Genomic DNA, 22,616 nt, shown 5'->3' on the forward strand with positions numbered 1-22,616 from the left:
ATGTAGTAGTATGTTGTTGTCTTATTTTATAACGCCCTATTGATCTCTTTAGTATTAAGTTTTTTTTTCTACATACATATTTGCCATCTGTATATCTTCTTGGGTGAGATGTAATGATGGAATTTTCCACAGGTAATGATGGAATCATAGAAAAGTAAGATAATAATTCCTCTGCTTTTTGTTTTATGGAAGAGATTATAGGGAAACATCTGAGCTGGTGCTTCTGGTTTAGAAAGTATTTAATTATTGACTTAATTACTTTAATAGATGAGGGTCTTTTGAGTTTTTCTGTTTATACTTTTGGTAACTTATACCTGTTGAGGAATTAGGCCATTTCACCTAAAAATTATTAAATTTGTAAGAGATTTTATGAATTATTCACAATTTTTCTTTATTTTAAATCTGCAGAATCAGTAGTGATGGTTCATTTTATTCTGATATTAAAAATTTGAGTTTTTCCCTAATATATCTAGCTAGAGAGTTATCAATTTCTTTTCAAAGAACCAGGTGATCCTAATTTTTTAAAAAGCCTAGAATATAAACTGAGTGGAAATATAGTAAATGTCAATTATTTCTGCATGATGGTATTGTAATTTTTCTTTTTTCTTTTGTACTTTTCAATATAGTATCTTGTTTCATAATGAAAAATTATTTTTAATAGTGCTATCCACTGTTTAGCCTTTTCCATAAAATCATATTTACCCCCAGTGTTTGATAATATTCATGAAAAGTCTAGCTCACATCCCCCACCTCCTGTGACTTTTAATTGGACTTTCCCCTTGGGAAGTCTAAATTTATATCCTATGAATGAATAGTAATGAAAAGAATTTCAAATTTTTAAAAAGTAAGATTGTTTAGAAGAAAATGAAAGTAACATATTTTGGACTTAGGTGTTTTAATATTTATTACAGCTGTAATATTATTCTCATTTTGCAAATATATATAAGTTTTACTTGTCTGAGGTCATATCTAACATGTAGAAAAGCTCTTGTTTCAGTACCAAGTTTCTCTCATTTTAGTCTGTTAACTTTCTGTAGATTAGATAATATGATTGGAGATGGACTATTAATTGATTTGAGGCATACCCAGTTACAAGGAAAGATGGAAAGATTGATCTTTGTCAGTCATTTACAGTCATTCCTTTTTTATAAAGTACATTGTTTAATATCTTTTGAGCTTATGCCTACGTGTATTAACATTTCAAAATGGAAGTTAACTTATATTAGAAATATCTGATTTACTGTCAGTCTCTGAGATATAATTAATATGTATTTTATTTTTAATGACATGAGAAGATAGTCTTAGGAGAGGAACAATCTGGTCTATAGTTGATTTTTCACATCTACTTTCCCATATAGAAAAAAAATGTATCTCATCACCATTTATTTGGGCTGAAAATAAAAAATTACTATCAAAGAGTAATTATTAAATATTTGTAAGTAATCCTGTAAATTTTTGAATTTTGCAAATTTTAATGGCTTTTATTTAGTCAATTGATTATTCAGTGCCACTTTATTTAACTGTGTAGGTATTTGTTTTAATTAGTGTTACCTTGAAGTAGTCCTATTTAAAAAAAAAAAAAACTAAAAATAAATGATGTATTCTCTGCATGTTTTTTCCTTCAATTGACAATTGTCTTAAAGTCGTTAAAGACTAGCCTTTGTGTGATGTTTTATACTTGATAACATTTTCATACTTTTCTTCAATTGATTTACAAATGAGGTGATTTTACACATTTTCTCATTTTACACACAAGGCAATTAAAACAAAATACTTTTGTGGTTTAAAAAGGTCACAACTATTTACAAAAGTGTTTTCATCCCAGATTTTCAGAGACTTCAAATCTAGCTATCTTTTTTTATTACATTATCCTGGGTCATAACCATTTCCTACCCTTTCCACATTTATGTAAATATTACTATTTGTTGGCCACTGTGGAAATCAAAGGGAGAGATGACTACTCTATACTACTTCCAACCTATTATCTTCTATTTCTGTATTTGGATTGGTGTTGGGGACAGGGTCATAGGGGCTGATTTTTACTAGTATTTATTCATTATCATTCTCAAAAAAGTAATCTATTTCTCTATACTTTATTCAGTATCATAGTGTATTCAAAACAATGAGAAATTTCTGTAGCATATCAAGGTTTTTCAGATTAGTTGCCATGTAACTGCCTCAGACAATAAAAATTGTGTTGAATTTATTTGGGGGAAAAAAAGGAGGGCTAGTCTACTACAAGGTTAATTTTGAAAATCAGTGTCTCTACTAAATATAGTTAGAGTGGTATTATACTTTCATCAAATTTCTTGAGTAGAAAATATCTTTGTTTTTCATAAACTTTTAATATATTTCAACCAGCGGTTCAACCATTGGATTATAAGGAGTAGCCTTCTGAAAAAAAAAACACATTTTGTATTGAATAATATGCCTTATTTGTTTAACTGATTTTTTTACTATCTTATAATAAAGTCTTCAAAAATATCACAGATATCTGATGTGATTTTTGAGCTGTGGCTTGGTACTTGTTTTTTTAGGCATCATTTCATTGTCTCAAATCTGTAAACTTTGACTTTCTTCTATTTCTCTATTGTGTGTTGCACAAAATCTATTCCTTTCTTCCCCATGTCTCCATTTTTGTTCTGGTTTCTTTCTTAGGGAAAATAAAAGTAAAAAAAAAAATTAAATAGTTGTACACAATACTTTTATTTTCTTTATTTTCATGTGGTGCTGAGGATCGAACCCAGGGCCTTGAATGTGCTAGGCAAGCACTCTACTGCTGAGCCACAACCCCAGCCCAATAAAAGTTAAAATTAATGAACAGTGAAAAATTGAGTCTTTGAAAATGTTCCGTGATACTGAAAACCCTATTGTATGAGCCAGCATGGTGGCTCACCTCTGTAATCTCAGCAACTTGGGAGGCTAAGGCAGGAAGATCAGAAGTTCAAAGCTAGCCTCAGCAAATTATGGAGGCACTTAGCAACTCAGTGAGACTTTGTTTGTAATTAAAATATAAAGAAAGGCTGGGGATGTGGCTCAGTGGTGCTCCTGGGTTGACTCCCTGGTACCCATCCCCCCAAAAAAACCTTATTGTAGGAAATTTGTTAATTTATGACACAACTCACTGTTCTTGCTATTTTGTTTTTAAAGAGTGTAAAATTAGGGCTGGGGTTGTGATTCCTGGTAAAGCACTTTCCTAGCACATGCAAGGCCTTTGGGTTCGAACCTTAGCAAAAAGATGAATAAATAAAATAAAGGTATTGTGTACAACTACAACTAAAAAATAAATATTAAAAAAATAGAGTGTAAAATTATTCTCTTTCTGGCCTCTGATTATTTCTTTCTAGATATCATAGTTCAATTTTGAAGTTAGGCCTTCTCCCTTAAATATTACTAGTTAGGTTTTTATGTTTCTTGTTTATTTTAAAATTTTTCTTGTCTTTTTTTCTTGCCATTGCTGTGGAGAGTGGTAATTTTCTTGATTTTAATAAGGTTAATGTATTTTAATGAATATTTTTCCTCTTTTAAAGACTGTGAACCAGAAGAGCTGACTGACTGGTCTATGGATGAAAAATGCTCATTTTGTAACCTACAGAGAGAAGCAGTCAGTGTAAGTTATAGTGCCATAAATTATTTGTAAATTAATTGCACAATTATAACATGCTTCTTTTTCTTTTAACTTAATTTCTTCTGAAAAATTGTTACATGATAAAAGTTATAAAACAATTTTGCTAAATGAAAAGAATATTTTAAAGTCTTATGTTGAAAGTCCAATATTTAGTTTAGCTTTGCAGGTGAAAAATCCTAGAAAATTTGTCTTTGACTTATTTCACATTTTTTCCCTTATTATTCTCTGACCCATGAAATTCACTTCAGGTCATTTTGTTAGTTAGGTATAGAAGGATAAGCATGAAAGCCTAGTTGGATCTGAGGCCACCCTACAGTCACCCTACAGGATAATTTTTTTAGGAATTAATAGTTAGGGGATGATATGCTGCTACTATCTTTTAGCCTTTCACTCACTTCTGAAGTCTTTTGGCTGTCATAAATATTTCCTGGGTAAATGTTGAAATATGTCAGTGTCTGCTATATCCAGAACATAAACCATACAATCTACTACTTCTTGGATGGTAGAAATCATGACTCCTATCTATTTTTATGAGAAGGACTCAGAAGAAAATTTGTACTGACTTTGTTCAGATTAGTGGGTAAACATATCTGCTGTGTTGTTTTAAATAGAAAGAAAAAAAAAACACCTCTTTGGATTAGCTTGCTGGTATGCCATATAGTTAATTTATTTAGTAACATTTTCTATTTTGTCTGCTCTCTCTCTTTTTTTTTTTTATTTAGTTTTGCTAAGGAATAGCTGTTTGGGCCCTCTATCAGATAAATTTCCTTTTTCCTAACTCGTGACCTGAATTTTTTATGTTTTTTTAATATAAGTTAATATGCATAAATTAGAACAAATTAACATTTAGAGAAATTTTTTGCCATTTTTAATGGAACTCAATGTTTTAATAAAAGTAATTTAGTATGTTGTTTTTCTTGTAATCTTAGGATTGTATACCATCTCTTGATTCTTCACAGTCAACACCAACGGAGGAGCTATCATCTCAGGGCCAGTCCAACACTGATAAGATTGAATGCCAAGCAGAAAATTACCTAAATGCACTCTTTCGAAAGAAAGGTAATATTGGTATATTTTGTCATTTAAATTTGCAATAGAATTCTAAAATGTTTGAATTCTTCTCACAGTCATTTTTTATGTCAATTGCTGTTCTCTAAATCATTTCTTTACCCTTTTTCTTTATATTTTTAAGGATAATAGTATTCTTAATCTTTCTTAGTGCTAATCTTATATTAAGCATTTCTTTCTGGTATTCTCACATCTCTTCCTGACTTTATCATACATTCTTCTCTGTTAGAGAAACCTTTTAAAAACACTTTTTTTATGCTTTTGGTTTTCCTTAGTTTGGATGTTCAATAAATTATACATATATTATATAGCAAGCTTATCCCTAATATGTAACAGTTCAGTCATTTAACAGCTAGGTTGGAGTGTATTTGCTGGCATCCTATTTCAGTATTTATTTAACTTGAATATGCTTACTTGACGTTAAAAATATATTCTTTTTTACTTGTTTGTTTAAACTGTTCATACAAAATGAGTATTCTTTAGTTGTTCATTACTTGTCCCGCATATGTCGAGCAGTAAGTAGTTTTTATATTTTAGTTACTTGGGAAAATTAGAATCTTCCAGTTTTTGTTCTTGGCAATTCCCTTAGTAGAAGAATGTTTTTTAAATTTTGTTTTAAATCTTAATGTATAGAACTTTGGAATAAAGTTATGGTGTTTTTTTGGTGGGTGTGATTAATCCTGTCCCTCAGCTTCTAGAGATAAATACATAACTATCTTCTCAACCTGGAGTGTTGATTCTTTTTAATTTCTTGTTAAAATTAGATACCATTAGATATTTTCTATTAATTGATAACTTTCATGTTTTAATCAATAATGTTGAAAATAGTCTTCAACTTTGAGGGTCTTTTATAGTGTTATTGAGTTCCTTTATGTGTTGAAATATGAGATTCCTCTGATTAGAACAATCTTTAGTGTAACTCAAAGGCCTAAAGAATTGCATTGGTTTAAAACCTTTTTTCTGTGTTACTGAAGTGCTTAAGTGTGGAGGAATTTGCATTATCATTAAAAAAAAGCAGATTCTTTTTTCAAAATTTTCTATCTGAACCAATGTTAAAAATACTTTACATTCTTAAATTCTTTAAGAATTTTATAATATTAATTTAGAAAATTTTTTTTCTGCCAATGTACTTATGAGACTTAGTAATCAGACTTACAGCACTAAGAGAACTGGAGGGAATATACACATTTGCACATATGCACACATAAATTTTATTAACCTTGGAATTTATTACTCATTGTCCTTTTCCTTGGAGTTTTTTGTAATGGTAGTAACTGGAATTAATAAAAATAACCTTTAATTTTTGATAATATGGAGTTAGCCTGTGCTCCATTGCCCTATTAAGAGTAATCAGTAAAAACTTGGTACTATTTCAGCTGATTCAAGCATCTGGGTCTCCAAGAGGTCTTCTACCAATGGTTGGGTGAGTGTTCTTGGATATTTAGTGACCTCTCCATTTGGGTTTTCTTCAAGATCCTTTGAAAAATTGCAGAGTTTTTAAATTGAAGATTCTTATTAGTGTTTTTGCTTTACTTCAGGTCTTAAATTTGTTAATTCCTTCATTTGTAGTCCATCATCACTTTTCAGATTAAGTTAAAATGTAAGTTTTTCTGTTTACTGGGGGTTCTGTCTGTTTATTTATGGGAAGCACTCTACCACTGGGTCACATCCCCAGCCTTTTACTTGAGTTTTTGTTGTCCTCCCACTCCCTCACCCCACCCTCCGCCGCCACCAAATAGAATCATTTGAGAGTCCAATATGGTTTGTCCAGATTGGAGCTAGAGATACTATCTTTTAAATAAAATCTTAATTTTTAATGGTCTTATCTCCATTTACTGGTTTGTTGTTTGTATTTTGAATTCTACTCTTAAGTTTACTTTGAAATAAAAGGCAAGAAATATGTTTTTAAAGACAGAAAATACTTCTAGGTCTTTGGAATTGCGATAAATATTGATGAAGCATCTTGTTAATGAAACTTTGGTTTTTTGAAATTTTCCCAGATTCAGTCATTTTTAGTAGAAATTCTGGATATTGGTAGCATTTTATTACTGATTCTTGAAAATCCATTGTTTAGATTGAGGTACATCCCATATTAATCCTCTCTTGCAAACCATATATCCTGTCTTGCAAACCATATATTTTTTGACTATCCTATTGAAGTTTGTTTATTGAGTTAGTTTTTTGGGTTTTTTTTTTGGGGGGGGGGGTACCAGGGACTGAACCCAGATTCACTTAACCACTGAGCCACATCTCTAGCCCTTTAAAAAAAATTTTATGTAGAGACAGTTGCTTAAGGCTTCACTAAGTTGCTGAGGCTGACTTTGAATTTGCAGTCCTGCTATCTCAGCCTCCCCAGCCACTGGGATTATAGGCATGAGCCACCACACCCAGCGTTTATTGAGTTTTCCAACTTGGGATGGTGCTAATGATAAATATAAACTGTATTTGAGACTATTAATACCTGGAATAACAGTGATAATTGATATTATCAATTATGATTGAGTGCTTAGCCTTTTATATGCCTTACCTCATTCAATTCCAAAACAATAATAAGACATAGGTACTCTTACTATCATGTTAACAGGTAGGGACAATGAAGCTTAGTGAAATTAAATAGCATATCTTTTAGTTCTGTGTTATGAATATTTGAAGAAATATCTGTACCTTTCAAGAAGAAATTAATGATATGGAAGCTGTTCTATGTGAAAAGCATCTCATTTAAAAAAATATTAAGTGGAAAAAAATGGGCTGATAAATGTAGTTCAGTGGAAGAGGGCTTGCTGGTATGTGCTAGGCACTGGGTTTGATCCCCAGGATTATGCAAAAGAAAAAAAGAGAAAGAGAGAGAACTTTCCATTCTCTGATGTTTAGTAGCCTAGGATTAGAATATGTTTTATTTGAATTATTATTTTTCTTTAATATGAACTACTATATATTATGTTTCTCCTTTTTAATGATTAGTTCTCTTAGTATTTAATAATACACAGATTATAGAAATGCCAGTGACATTAGACCTTCTTTGGGAATGGAGAAAGCTTTTTACCTCATCTAAATACATCTCATACAGTCTCCTGTAATTAGAAGCTAGTAGAAAATGCTCTTAAAGTGTTAAACATAGAATAGGGGAGAAATGTCCTAGTCCAAAAGTGAACTTTTAACTAGTTTTATGTGTTCTTTACTTTAGAACTATTTCAAAATTGAATTCCTTCTAGAAGTTAACTTTAAAGTAACTAGCATGCTAGAATAAAATGAAATCTCCATGATGATATGGATTTTATTTAGTTTATTCCAGAACCTCAGCATCTGGGACATTACCTGTCATATCCTGGATCCTTAGTAAATATTTCTTGAATGCATTAATTAGTACTAAGTTAAACTATATCCAGTTATTATTTATATCCACGTAAATTATTTAGCATGTACATATAGTTTCTTTTCCTACATTGTAAATATTGCTGTGTGTAGTCTGAATGTCATTCAACATGTTTTGAAAGTGGATAGACCTAGACCTATACATTCAAAATATCTGTCCAAAACTATCTACATGAAATGTAAACTAAATTACTTTGCTTTTAGCTTCATATTCTCGGATCACACCTGAAGTGTGCAAGTCACTGGCTTCCATTTAGGAAGATGTCTCTTTTATTTTTAAATTAAAGCTCTTGGACTTGACTAAATGGGACAAATAGTATGGGCATGGTACCTAAGTACAACATATTGCTAAATATATAATAAAATGAAGCTCTTCTTGATCCATTTTTTTTCCTGCTCTTCTTTTATTTATTCCCATAAATGTAACAGTCATATAACAACTATTCTGGTATGGTGGGGTTTTTTGTTTTTGTTGTTTTTCCTAAAGATGATATTGTTGGATTTGATGAAGTTATTTGAAAAATTATTTGATAGCTCTTATTAATCCCCTTAAATTAAATGTTAGCCAGGTTTTATATATAAAGTTTCCCATGATTTTTTGGAACACGGGCCATTTTCCATTCAAACTCTTAATGTTTAAGCTTTATACTAAAGTATGAAATAAATACTAATTTAATTCACTAACCAAATGGACTATGACTGATGATAGTGTTGAGTTTCTTAGAGTGTTAATCTTTTAGATTGCTTTTCACTTAATGCAGCTATCTTTTAAGTGATGCGGGTTTTTTTTATTGATTGTTCAAAACATTACAGAGCTCATGATAAATCATCTTTCATACATTTGACTCAATTGGGTTTTGAACTCCCATTTCTACCCCAAATACAGATTGCAGAATCACATCTGTTACATACTCACATTTTTACATAATGGCATATTAGTGACTGTTGTGTTCTGCTACCTTTCCTATCCCCTACTATCCCCCCTCCCCTCCCCTCCCATCTTCCCTCTCTGCCTCCTCTGCTGTTGTTCAATTCTCTCCCTTTTTTCCCCCCCTCCCCCTTGCCCCTCATAACCTCTTATAATTTTGTGTATCATTGAAGGTCTCCTACCAAATTTAAGAATATATCTTAACATTATAAGGTAATCAGATTCAAAAATCAATATACAAAACCAACAGGTTTTTTTTAACTTTAGCAATGATGAACTACAAAACAAAATAAAAGGATATTATAATTCATAATAGCAACAAAATATATTTTTATGTAGAAATAGGAAACATGCAAGATTTTCATGAAAGGGTATTTAAAAACCTGTATACATGAAATTCTGTTCTATATTTTTAAATAGGAAGATTCAGCATTATAGACATTGACAAGTTGGTTCTCAAATACATGTGAAAAAAACAGCAGTGATTAGCAAGTTAATTTTTTAACAAAGTAATAAATGAGACTTGATTTACTAATTATCAGAACATAATATAAAGCAATTAAACAGTATGTTTTGACATAGATATAGACATTACTTTGGAACACATTACTCAGAAAAGATAGAAGGACAACCCAAAAACATATTAGGTTGCAATATTGCAGCTTTAATCTGTTGACTATACCACTTTAAACTGTTCATTGTCTTCTCATTACATTCTTTCTTTATTCAGTTCACCTTTTATGCTTAATCCCTATGGGTCATTTTTTCATGTTATGAAATAATGTATTTTTATATCTCTCCTTTTGTCATCTTTGTTTGCCTCTTTGAACCTTACCTGTTGTTTTGTTTAGATGTGAGGTATCCCCAAAAGTTCATGTGTGAGACTATGCAAAAAAGTTTAGAGGTGAAATGATTGGATTATGAGATCCATAACTTAACCAATGTATTAATCCACTAATAGGGATTAGCTGGGTGGTAACTGTAGGTAGGTAGGTTGTGGCTGGAGAAGGTTTGTCTTTTTGGGGTATGCCTTTGGGATATGTATCTTGTTCATAGTGAGGGGAATCTCTTTTTCTGCTCCTTGGTGCTTTGCTCCCAACTGCTTTCCTCCACCATACACTTTTGCCATGATGTTCTGCATCACATTGGACCTAGCATGACGGAGCTGGTCATCTGTGGACTGAGACCTCTGAAACCGTGAGCTCCCAAATAAACTTTTCCTCCTTTAATTGTTCTCGTCAGGTCTTTTGGTCATGGCAGCAAAAAACAAACAAACAAACAAAAAAAAAACACCTGTGTTTATTTCCCATTTATTGCATACTTGACCCACAACATTTGAACTTGACTAGTGTTAAATACCCAGTTATGTCTTGGTTTCCTGTCTTTCAGTACTTATTTTACACATCTCTGTTTATACCTCCAGCAACTAAAAGTCACCTTTCCTTTTTGTAGCACAATCACCTTTTATTATTTAACTAATTAATCTATTGTCTGTATTCTGTGTGATTTTTGTTCTTTGGCTAAGTGGTACATCTCCAGGACTTGGCATAAAGTAGGAGTTTAATAAATATTTGTTATTATCCATACATTTACCATCTCCATTTCTCTTTTCTGTCCTTCCTGATTAAACTTTCTTCCCTTTCATTCCATTAAAATTGTTTTATCAATTTCGTTGTATTTCCATCTTGTCCTTTTTAAAGAAAAACCAATTAGTATTTACCTTCTTCAGCATCATGTCAAAAAGTTAATCACTTTCCTTTTTTGGTTTCTTGGAAATTGTAATCCTTTTGATTCTTATTATTTTCCTTTCTTGTGAATTGCTCATTTCACATGCTTCTTGCTGGATTTCTTCTTGATCTCTAAATATTGAAAAGCCATGGGAGTTGGTCCTCAACTGTCTTCTTTTCTTGATTTATCTTCACTCACTTGATGGACTCTTTCAGTTATATGGCTTTAATTGTCGAGTGTGTGCTGATAATACCTAAATATTAGTCTAATCCTGACCTTTTCTCCAGTTTTACCCTCTGATAATCAGTTATATATCTAACTGCTTTTATTTCTTCTTAGAATATCTAATTACATCTCAGAATTACCTAGAACAGAATACTTGATTTTAATCTTTTCCCCTACTTCAGCCTTTCCTGTTTTAATAAAAGGTACCACTCTTGACTCGATTGACCAAGCTCCACAGCTAGGAAGGAGCTTTTCTTCATTTTCACTGTCTCTTATACCCTACATCCAAAAATCAAGTCTCTACCTTGAAATTTATCCTAAACCTGACCATGTCTCATTATTTCCTTTGCTACTACTCTACTCAAAGAACTGTTGTCACTTGCTTATATTTTCATCTTTGTTTCTACTTTTTCCTCTCCTCACCAATAATTTTTCTACCAAGAAAGCAAGATAATGTATCTAAAGCTTAAACCAGGCAATTTTTCCTCTGCCCAAAAGCAGCTGAGGAATTTGCATGTCACTTAGAATAAAATCTAATTATGCCTCTTCCTTGATCACATCTTTTGTTGTTTATTCTCTTGACCATTTACTGACTGCTTTTTCTCAGATGTGCTAGCCTTATCTTATATTAGGGTCTTCATGCTTGCTATTACTTTTACCTGGAATCTTATTTCTACCAGGGAACATTTTTCATTCTTTGACGTCATCAGACATTACTCCTGTCTTAACCATGCTCTGACTCAACATTCAAATAGAATTATTCATTTCACTAGCTCTCTTTTGCCTTATTTCACTTTACCATTTATTTTCAGTCACAGCCCCTTTTAAAATCTGTTTATCTGTTACTTTTATAGTATGAGAACCAATTGGGCAGAAATTTTGTCTGTTTCATTGTATTTTTAGTATCTAGAATAGTTTTAATTATACACCAAGTTAATATCAATATGTTAATTGAGCACATTTAAACTATTTGAAAAGGAAAGGTTTAAAAATCAAAGAGGATTTTAAAGTCATGATTACCTATTCACAGTTTTTTAAAATCTTGACTTACAGCTATAGTACACTTGACCTTTACAAAAAAAATTGTAGTGAGTCCTTCCTTGCAGTTGATGAGTGGTAATATTTGAACATGTTCTGAAGATCAGACAAAAATACTGAAAATATATTAGTATTATAAACTTCCTTCAGAAATGCTTAGTTGTTAAATTATTCTTTGAATGGTTTTACACAGCCCTAGTGTCCTTTTGAAGTAAATATTTTAAAAACTTTTGGAAAGAAATAGGCCTTTCTTTTTTTATATATATAAGTCTTTAGGAGTTGGTCTAAATAATTTCTTTGCATATTTTAATTAATTTGAGAAAGTATAATTAGCAGGAGAGAGGGGAAATTGCTGGCCTTATTGTTAAGAGATGTAATTCTATTTTGAACCCTATGTTTTAAATTGCCACGTCCTTGGTTAATATTTCTTCCCTATGCTCTGTGATAACAGTAAAAATAACAAGTATCACACTATGTAGTTATATATATGCTATTCAGAATACTTTATATTCAAGTGGTAAGAAGCACTACTTTTATGTGGCAGTAGCAGAAGAATCAATATGTGCTGTATGACTGGTTAGTATTAATGTACAAAATAATATTTCTCTATTTTCTTAAGAAACTAACTATGTCACCCACCTCTGTGCTCTTCTATAGAATATTACTAATTTAGTTTTTTCTCCAGGCATAACTTTTCTCTAAGCAAGACTGTATTTGCAGTTTTGTTTTTAAATGTGATAATTCTCTTTATGTCATGATCACACTCATTTGAAACGGCAAATGTTTTTATCTACATGATCTAAAATGTAAAGATTTGGTGAAGTCTTTTTGACTCTTTTATCTTTGTTTGGCTTACTTTGAGCATCAAGTTGAAAGATTTCCTTAATCAAACTTTTTATTGGGTTATGTTAAATGGTTCTTTAACATCTTTAATCTTGACTTCTTTAAATCCAACTTCCTTTTGCAAGATGTAAGAGCTTTAGCTTTATAGTCAACATTTTTTTTTTTTTTAACTCTTGGAAGTTAGCAAACATTGGTTATGTTCTGTCATACTCCATTTATTGTTTATTATTACCCTTTTGTTCAGGCCTGGTTGTATTAGTCAGCTTTTTTGCTGCTGTGACTAAAGACTAAGTTTATGATTAAGGAACAATTATAGAGGAGGAAAAGTTTATTTGGGGGCTCAAGAGTTTCAGAGGTCTCAGTCCATAGATGGCTAGCTCCATTCCTTGGGGCTGAAGATGAGGCAGAACATCATGGTGGAAACGTGTGGCAGAGGGAAGCAAGCAGCTCACCTGATCAGAAGCAGAGAGAAACTCCACTCACCAGATACGAGATGCGTATCAAGAAGGCACGTCCCCAGTGACCCATCTCCTCCAGCTACATCCTACCTGCCTTTAGTTACCACTCAGTTAATCCCATCAGGGGGATTAATTCACTGATTGGGCTAAGGCTCTCATAATTTGATCATTTTTTCTCTAAATCTTCTTGCATTGTCTCATCCATGAGCTTTTGGGGAACACCTAATATCTAAACCATGACACTGGTTGGACAGCAGTATCTTTTAACCAAAACTTTCGTAAATCCTACATCACAGAAATGTCAAATGCACTAGCATCCTTCATTATACATTCATTTTCAATATGTTGATACTCATCACCAATATGCTTATAGTGTGTGATATGTCCATTGCCTGTAAGCTGTGGTAATAACATTTAACTATAGGCAAAAAGACCGTATAAATGTTGTGTTCAAAAATAAATAAGAAAAGGTGTATATGAGCATGGACTATTATCAGGAGAGCCTTATTTGAAAGATTTTTCTTTTTCTTATGTTCTTTGATGAATCATAAAGGATACTCAAGTCTTATTATTTGAATATCATAAAATAAGCTTCATTAACATTATCTTATAAAGGGTGTGAGCTGAGGATATAGCTTAGTTGGTAAAATGCTTGCCTTGCATGCACAAGGCCCTGGGTTCACTCCCCAGCACCCCTCCCCCTACCCCCCCCCCAAAAGGTCTTAGTTTAATATCACCTTTAAAATTATCACTTAAAAAGCAATGTTGAACTATTTTTGGACATCATCACACCTGATATCATTCTGTTTTTCTAAAACATATTTGAGGTACCGTTTACCCCCATAAAGTTTGTGTTTCATCAAGATTGAGAATGTGTATGGTGATTTAAACACATTTGCCAATTCATCAGGGAATACTGCTATGGCCTCACTGTTAGCATGTTACTGGTGGTGGTCCCAAGAATCTAGGGAGAAGGGTCCTGGGGTCACATTGTGTCTCTTAGCTCTTTTGTTCTCACAGGAGGAAATTTCAAGCAAAACCTGAAATGTGGTGAAAGTATAGCCACGCTTGTTAGGAGAAAGGAAAGATGCCCTTAAGGGAAATGGTGGCTCTTCTCAAAGTAGAAAGCAGTTTGATGCTCTTTTGTTACCCTACTTATCATTGGGGATATTAGGGAAATTTCTAGGGTTCTCCCCAGGTACCATTTTTCAGCTTTTGACTGACAGTAAGATGACATCAGATTTTAAAGTCCTTTCTGTATTTGATTTTACCCATAGGTACCCAAGTGAAAGCCATGGGGGAGAAATTTTTACTATTATAAGATTAAAATTATATGTTAAGGATCTAAAAGCAGCTCTTGGTCACCTTGGCCCGTGATGACTGGTTCTAATTGGAACTTGTTTTTATAGATTTTGTGGTTGGAAGGCTTTTCTTGTGATTGTTCTGTCTTTCTGAGTCTTGGAATCTTCATCTGTATAAAGGTCACAAAAGTCCTGTTTTCCAGGCGATTGTTGTTCTTGTATCTTCAGGGAGGAGTCTTGCATTCCTTACCCCTGAGAATAGCCTTTAGGATAACAGGTTGTCAAGGAATTTAACATACTATATTAACTTACACCACAGCAGAATAGTCTTGGGTAAATTGCTTTTAAAAGAAAGCATGTAGAAGTCTAGTACACAGGCCCAGGTTATAGAAGTTATCTTCTTATGTTTTCCCCTTAACCAAACTTTGTTTTACCTGTGATTTTCAAATTATATAGTTTACAGTTATTAAATTTCTCAAAACTCTGGACTTAACTCTTTCACTAAATCATTGCCTTATTCTTATTATATACCATAATACAGTGTGTTTGTTTATTATAAGAGAATATGTAAGAAATATTTATGGAAATATAAAAAATAGTCCAAATAATCCTACTTGAAATTAGAGCTAAGAAAAAAATATATTGCTGCCAGCATAGGTTTTACAATAGAGATGACAATTGAGCAGAAATTCCCCAGTAGAAGAAAGCAAAGAAAGTGAATAGCTCTTGTATCAAGGTTCTTTATTCAGATTTACTAACTTTGGCCATATTAAGGAAAAGGGGGAGTTATTAGGAGGCTATTGAGTAATGAAGGTTTTCAAAATTTTCTAAAAGCTAAAGGACTTAGCATGGCAAATATGCAGGAATTATGTCAAAGACATATTATAACAAACAGGTCTGCATAACTTGAGGTTTATGTCTTCATAGTGTTTATTTTCCAGGTCCTAAAAGGAAACATTCAAGTGGCTTAATCTTCATTAGGAAGCAGAGAGAAGGGATCTGGTCTCGTGCACATCTATGGTACAAGTGAGATGAGAATAGCTCCCCAGAAAATGAATATACCCAAATAGACCAAGAGTACAGAAAAGCTTAAGAGTTTTCAGATGAAGTGTGTTTTTTATAATAGTGCTCCAACCTAGTAGGTAAATGCCTTGAAAAGGAGATTAGTGTACTAAAAATAGAAGACTTTGGGTACTAGACAGTATTCCTCCCTCCCCCCCCCCCCAAATGTCCACTATGTCCTAGAACCAAGAACACCATTTCAACCCTTGGACTGCTTCAACCCTACAGTGTTTGACTTTGCTTGTATGTTCCTCTTTCTTGGGAACTCTCTTTAGCTTTCATTTCATTACTTTCTTCTAGTGTTCTTTAGTTCTCTGAACATTGTATCCCTCTTTCTTTCCTCTGTTTTTTTTCCCCCATGATACAAGAAGAAGGTGTAAACAGGAGTAAAGTGATTTTTCATATTCTTTGTTTCATCACTTAAATGTTAAGGCTTCCTTCTCATACTCCCTATTGTACCTAATTCTGTAGCTTAAAATCTTCAACTTCTATTTATAGGAAATCTGTATTGCTAGTCTTCATTTTTCAAGTTCATATTTGTTTCTACTTCAGCTTTCCACTTCTAGGTATAACCCACACGAATTTCAAAGAAGACAGTATGCATAAAATTAGAATATTTTTGTTGTTCTTTTTGACTTCTACATTTCCCTTTCCTAAGCTGTTAGATTCTTTTCCTGTAGGACTATACTGTTATAGTGTTTTTCATGTTATAATTGAATTTATCTGTCTCCTCTGTTATTTTGTCATCAATTTTATTTTAAAAATGAAGTTATTATTCCCTTACTGGAAAACCTCTGACTTTATTTTGCTACTTAGTATCAATAGCAGAGGTGCACTGAAATTCTTCTATACTTACATGTAATGTTTTTTGCTTCTCTTTTCTTCTTTGAATTCTGAATCATCTTTAATAGAAGAAATGCTTTAGTTTTTTCTGGTCCTGTCCCTGTTTTTCTTTTCACTACCCTTAGGCAAAAAGGAGTTACCTTCTTAGATTTCCTGAAACATTACATGTGTGAAATGGAGCGTGAGTGTCATGTGTTCTTTCAAAAAGAGAGTATAACAAAAAAATAAAGATCTCTCATGTAGACATCTGTCCACAGTTCTGTTTGTTCACATTACACTCTATAGCAACCATGATACGTGAGATAAATGAATTTACTGTTACATAATAGCTCCTGGTTTTTACAAGCTTCATGTACTGTTATCATCTTTGCAAATAAGTGTAATTCCCTTGTTTAAAAAAGTTGTGTTTCATAATACATGATAATTTATGATGTTGTATGGTATAGACTCTACCTGTGAGTTTTTAAAGGGATTTTTATGGATAATTTTTACTCTACAAAATGATTTTTTACCTTAGTCAATTTTAGATGCTATCATATTGATCTTAGTAACTTTTGACATTCCTGGGGGCAAGGAATATCTTTACAGTATTTATATTTTTAGTTCTTTGTGTAGTAAATATTTTTTTAGAGAGGAATTTTAGTCATAAAACAAATACATATAAGATACTCTTAGTATGTGCTATCCCTTGGTATCCATGGGAGATGGGTTCCAGGACCCCTAAGGTACAAAAATCTGTGGATGCTTAAGTCCCTTATATAAAATGCCATAATATTTATGACCTATAAACATCCTCCCATTTATTTGAAATTGTTCTGTATTACTTAGAATGTATAATATAATGTAAATGTCATGTAAATAGTTGTTATATTATCTTTGGGAAATAATGACAAGGAAAAATATCTGGGCATGATCAGTACAGATATGATTGTCCCCCCCAAACCCCACCCCAAATTTATTTATTTATTTTGTACCAGGGATTGAACTCGGGCACTCAACTACTGAGCCACATCCCCAGTCCTATTTTGTATTTTATTTAAAAACAGGTTCTTAACTGAGTTGCTTAGCACCTCACCATTGCTGAGGCTGGCTTTGAATTTGCAATTCTCCTGCCTCAGCCTCCGGAGCCACTGGGATTACAGGCATTTGCCACTGCGTCCAGCCCCCCAGATTTTTGATGTATAGTTGGTTGAATCTGCAGATGTGGAACATGCAGAGACAAAAAGCCAACTGTATTTTCCTCTTAATTTTTGTACAATTAAATTGTGCATTTTAGGTATAGGTTTGAAAAAAAAAAAAAAAGGTCTTTTCCTAAAATGCATGTTTATGTACACTATATACATGTGTGTGGTTTTTGTAATACCATGGTTCAAATCTAACAAGTTTAGGATACCATATACAGCAGTATAGTTCAGGAGTATTGCCAAGAAACCAAGCCAGTTAAGGAGGAGCCTATTCAAGGGTTGATATGATATAAAAGTAGCTTTCTTAGTTCCTATATATTTGGGTGTCTTAAAAAGTTTGCTCTATGAAATGTGTTTCTAGTTTATATTTCTTTTGCTTTTTTAAAAATTAAGGACTGGTGATTACATACATATTCATTCAGTTCTCCTGCCACGGGTCTTCTATGTGTATGAGAAGATGTTGTGAAAAAAATTAATAGTTTATTTTTTAAACATCTTGGGCAATCTACATGTCTCAAGTCTGTTTTTCTCTGGTTTTTCTCTTTTGAATACATTTTGTTTAAGTTTTTATTCTTTTCATGGTATTGTAAATTAAGCCACTTTTATTAGTTTGTAATTTTAAAAGTAGTCATTATCTCTGTCATATATCTAAAAAGGGGAGATTGTAAGATAACTTTAAACTACAGTGACAATTCTCACACCTAGGATTTTATTCTATTTTAAAGAATTATCTGTAAGCCACTTCGAAATCTCAGAGGCTGCTAAATCTTAATGTCTATTATTTACTAAGCTGTAAGAAGTCTAGGGTTACAGTGGAGTGTTTGACCAAATATTGTATTTATAAAAAGTGATCAGTTAGTTTTGTAAACTACCATTGGGGCACTTTTAGTTTACATATAATTATGAACTGTCTGCTATAGCCATTGCTAGTTGTGTATTATATCCACAGCTCTCTCAGACTATTTTATAGTTTTTCTGTAGACTTCCAGCCTCCAGAACTATGAAAAATGAATTTCTGGGCTGGGGTTGTAGCTCAGTGGCAGAGCGTTTGCCTAGCACGTGTGCGGCATTGTATTGGATCTTCAGCATGATGTAAAAATAAACAAAGAACGAAAAGTATTGTGTCTGTCTACAACTAAAAAAAGTTTTCAAAAAAATTAAAAAGTCATAATTTCTTTTTATAAGCTACCAGTCTAAGATATTCTGTTACTGTAGCCCACAAGTACTAAGTTGCTGATCATGGCCTCCAAAAGTACTAAGGCAAGGAAGTGCTTTCTTAAATAGTGTGTACATGTTACTGGGGATTATATAACATATTCATTATCTGACAGATATTACACATAAGATATTCACTGAAGTGCAGGACTTCTATTTATGTAGATTTATATCCTTAATAAGATACAGATTCTCCAGTATAAGAAAATCAAGAAGTGCTTTTTGCATGGCTTGTGCTGGGACTATTTTGTGTTGCCAAGATCTAAGAAAGTACTCAAAAAAGAGTAAAAAAATAACTCTGATGGCCAAAGTTAGAATTTGAGCATCAAAATAAATAACCATAGAATTGAATTATAACTCATACATTAAAATAAATATCTATATTTTTATACTCATTCTTTGTGAGTGAAGAAATAAATAAGGAAGAAGAGACAGAGGGACAGCTCTTCCTTACAGAAGAAGTCCACATTTTAAAAATGCATAAGGAATGAGAAAAATAAAAATCACCCTACAATAGTATGATTGAGTGCTAAAATGAGTGGGTAAAAGTTTTGTTGAGAAACAAGGTATTACATGATCTAAAAAAAGTGTCTTCTCCAAAATTGTAATTACAAAGAGACAAGTAGTAACTTTGCACTGGATAAATCCAGCAGACACCAGCTGATCAAAGTTAACATCACCTGTACTATGACATAACGCATACTGCTGAGAAAACATATCACTTATATTGTATCCTGCCAAACATTCATAACCACAAATTGACCATGAGAAAGAATCAGATAAATTTAGGGTCATCCACCAAGTTACTGCATAGTACTCATTAAAAATTCCAGGGACATAAAAAACAAGGAAAGACTGAAGAGCTTTTACTGATTCAAGACTAAGGACACATGACGACTCAAGTATCCTAGTTTGAATTCTAGAAACAGAAAAAGGTCATTAATGGAAAACTAGTAAATTCCAAATAAGGTCTAAAGATAATAGTATTATACCAGTGGTAATAATTGTACTGTGATTAAATAAAATGTTAATATTCTGAGAAAACTGGGAGAAGTGTGTATAGAAATTTTGTGCTATTTTTGAAGCTCTTCTGTACTTGGAAGTTATTAAAAATTAAAACAATTTAGAATAATAAAAATATAAAGCAGGTTAATTTTTATTGATATTTAATGTACAGATTGACTTACGCTGTATATCAGATGGCTTTTGTCAGGTAAAGGAGAATGAGTGTTCTGGGGGAACAAGTGTAAGAGTTCAGCTTCTCAGACAAGAAGGGATAGAGACTGGAGCTTTCACTCTTTGATTTTTGGTCATGTGTTATGATATAGTACAGTTTACATGGTCAGTTAAGTGGATTTACATATTCTCCTATAGAGTTGTATCTAAATTAAGTCCCAAAAATAAATTATTGGTTTTAAAAGATTTCTATTATTAATGAACCTTCCTCCAAGTATGTGCTATGCATTGTGATTTTTTTTTTCCTCATAAGAGTAGCATGGCTATGTATTTTTGTTTCTTTGTTTTAGTGTGGTGCAGGGGATTGAACCCAGGACCTTGTGCATGTGAGGCAAGTGTTCTACCAACTAAGCTATATCCTCAGCCCTGACTAAGCATTTTGTTTAAAAAATATATATATATATATATATATTTTTTTTTTTTAAATGCATTCTCAGTTTTGCTAAACAGTAGGTAAATGTTTAATTGATAAGCTGCTACATAAAACTATGGTAGTACATGACTTTTACTAAAACCTTAAATAAACTGTGAGAAATGAAACCTGGGAGTGTATATAACCAGGGACAAGAGTTTCCTTTGTGATAATGGTATGGATTCTTTTGATAATGTGTAAGTCTTCGTTCTTGGCCAGCCTTAGAACCAGTTAGCTCATAATCCATTAATTAAAAACTTATTTTTATTTAATAACTTTCTTCAGTGACTCTTTAGTAGAACCTTTGACACAAAAGTCCTTACTGCCTTTGAAGAATGAAGAGTCATTCTGAAATATTTATCAAGTTACCATGTTGTAGTACCATGGTAAATCACTGAAAATGTAAGATACGTTTTTTTTTTTTTTTTTTTTGTCTCAGGGAAAACACTGACTTGTTATGGTTGAATACAGGAGAGATAGAGTAATTCATGTGTTCTTGGTTCTCTCATTGTCTTGAATTTTAGTACACTCAGGTGTATTGAAATTGAAGATAGGATGAGCCTCAAGGGATTTCTTCAAGAAATTTATAGTCTTTAAATTGTAGTCTTTACACTGGATCATTCCACAGTAGATTGTCAACTCCAAAAGAGCAGAAATTATGTATTCTTTCTCTGTGTCTTTTTTATTACCTTTAGCAACAATAATAGTTACAGTAGGGTCTCCTTCCTTTCTTTTTTAAGGAGACTGTGTTCTTGCCAAAGATGACCCTGAAATCATGGGTTCAACTGTTCTGCTGTCTCAGCCTTTCAGGAGCTGGAACTATACACCCCGTGTCACCACACCCGGCTGTATATAGAATGTTGATAATAGATTTTTAATAACTTATAAAAAGGAAAAGTTATCTTTAGTTAAAGCAACTCTGTACCTTTATAGCCATCCTACTGTTTTCTAGGTTAAACAACTTTTGTAAATACTTGTTAATAATAATTTATTTGCTTTTTTCATGCTACTTAAAGATAATTAAGAAAGAAACATTTGGAAGTCTGATATTCAATAGGCAAGATAGAGCAAAAATGTTAATATTGCTAGTTGAGTATTAACCCTCACGCCTCAGTTTACTTTTCTGTTACCATAACATACAGATTTTTTGTTTTAGTGCTGCCACTTGAACCCAAGGCCTCACACATGCCAGGCAAGCAGTCTACCTCTGAGCTGCACCCCTAGCCCACATTTAGATATTCTACCTGATTTTATCATGACCAGAAAACAATTATGTTTAAATCCTGTGGTAGTCCATAGCAGCCCCTATCAAACTTAACTGATTGGGAGTAGATGTTTTTACTTCATTGGGCTTGCCTCTTTTGTTAAAATATTAGATTTTCTTTGGTAGGGAGTCTGCTTTTTAACACTTTTTGCTTTGTTTTCCATTGTTCCTAGGAGTGGACCAAATATTACATTTCTAAAAATTCATGTAAAGATGTTTGTGTCTGTTGGGTACCATATTTGTGGGTATATTGAATAAGTCAAACATTTATAGCACACTCAGTTATAATTCCCCACAATCACCTCTAGACAATACTTCTAAGCTTTGTGGAAGGTGGGTGTGATAGAAAAGGAATAAGGCATTATTTAGATGACAGCCTTTTTGGGTCAGAGATTGATACTTGAAAGCTAGTGCCATTGCTGCTGAGGAGGCAGAAAAGTAGCCTATCATGGGAAATGAATCAGCATTCCGAGTAATTTCTAGTCATATTTTCACTATAGCACTGAACTTTGTGTAGAGATATGAACATTAAATTAATGTCCCTATACATTTGCTAACTGAATTTATCCCTATAAGAAGAAGATGTTTTACCCTTTCTGTTTAAGACCATAATTTACTGTTTTGTGTACCTAGTGTAGTAGTTAGGCCAACAGAAAAGACTCATGCTGTTATTCATCTGTTTTGATCTTGTCTTACGTGGTAGAATATAACAGTAAATTGTGTAAGAGGTATGAACTGGATGGAACAGGATGGAAGTGGAAAATCTGGTTGCATTGATATAAAATAGTTATTGATTGATATATCATCTTTG

At 32.5% G+C, this 22,616-nt stretch overlaps 1 protein-coding gene across 8 annotated transcripts in view; it reads left to right on the forward strand.

Moving 5' to 3' along the window:
- The window catches only part of Lcorl (ligand dependent nuclear receptor corepressor like), a 141,529-nt gene that overhangs the window by 35,881 nt on the left and 83,032 nt on the right, over nt 1-22,616 (forward strand). For 7 of the 8 annotated variants that reach the window (XM_026403530.2, XM_077803429.1, XM_077803430.1 and 4 more), the window contains exons 3-4: nt 3,531-3,610; nt 4,558-4,687. The exons of the other annotated variant lie outside the window; for it this stretch is intronic. In XM_026403530.2, the coding sequence (XP_026259315.1) occupies nt 3,531-3,610; nt 4,558-4,687 (210 nt within the window). The remainder of the gene's footprint in view (nt 1-3,530; nt 3,611-4,557; nt 4,688-22,616) is intronic. 8 annotated transcript variants of the gene reach the window in all.

Source organism: Urocitellus parryii, chromosome 10 (assembly GCF_045843805.1).
Source record: "Urocitellus parryii isolate mUroPar1 chromosome 10, mUroPar1.hap1, whole genome shotgun sequence".
NCBI classification, from domain to species: Eukaryota; Metazoa; Chordata; class Mammalia; order Rodentia; family Sciuridae; genus Urocitellus; species Urocitellus parryii.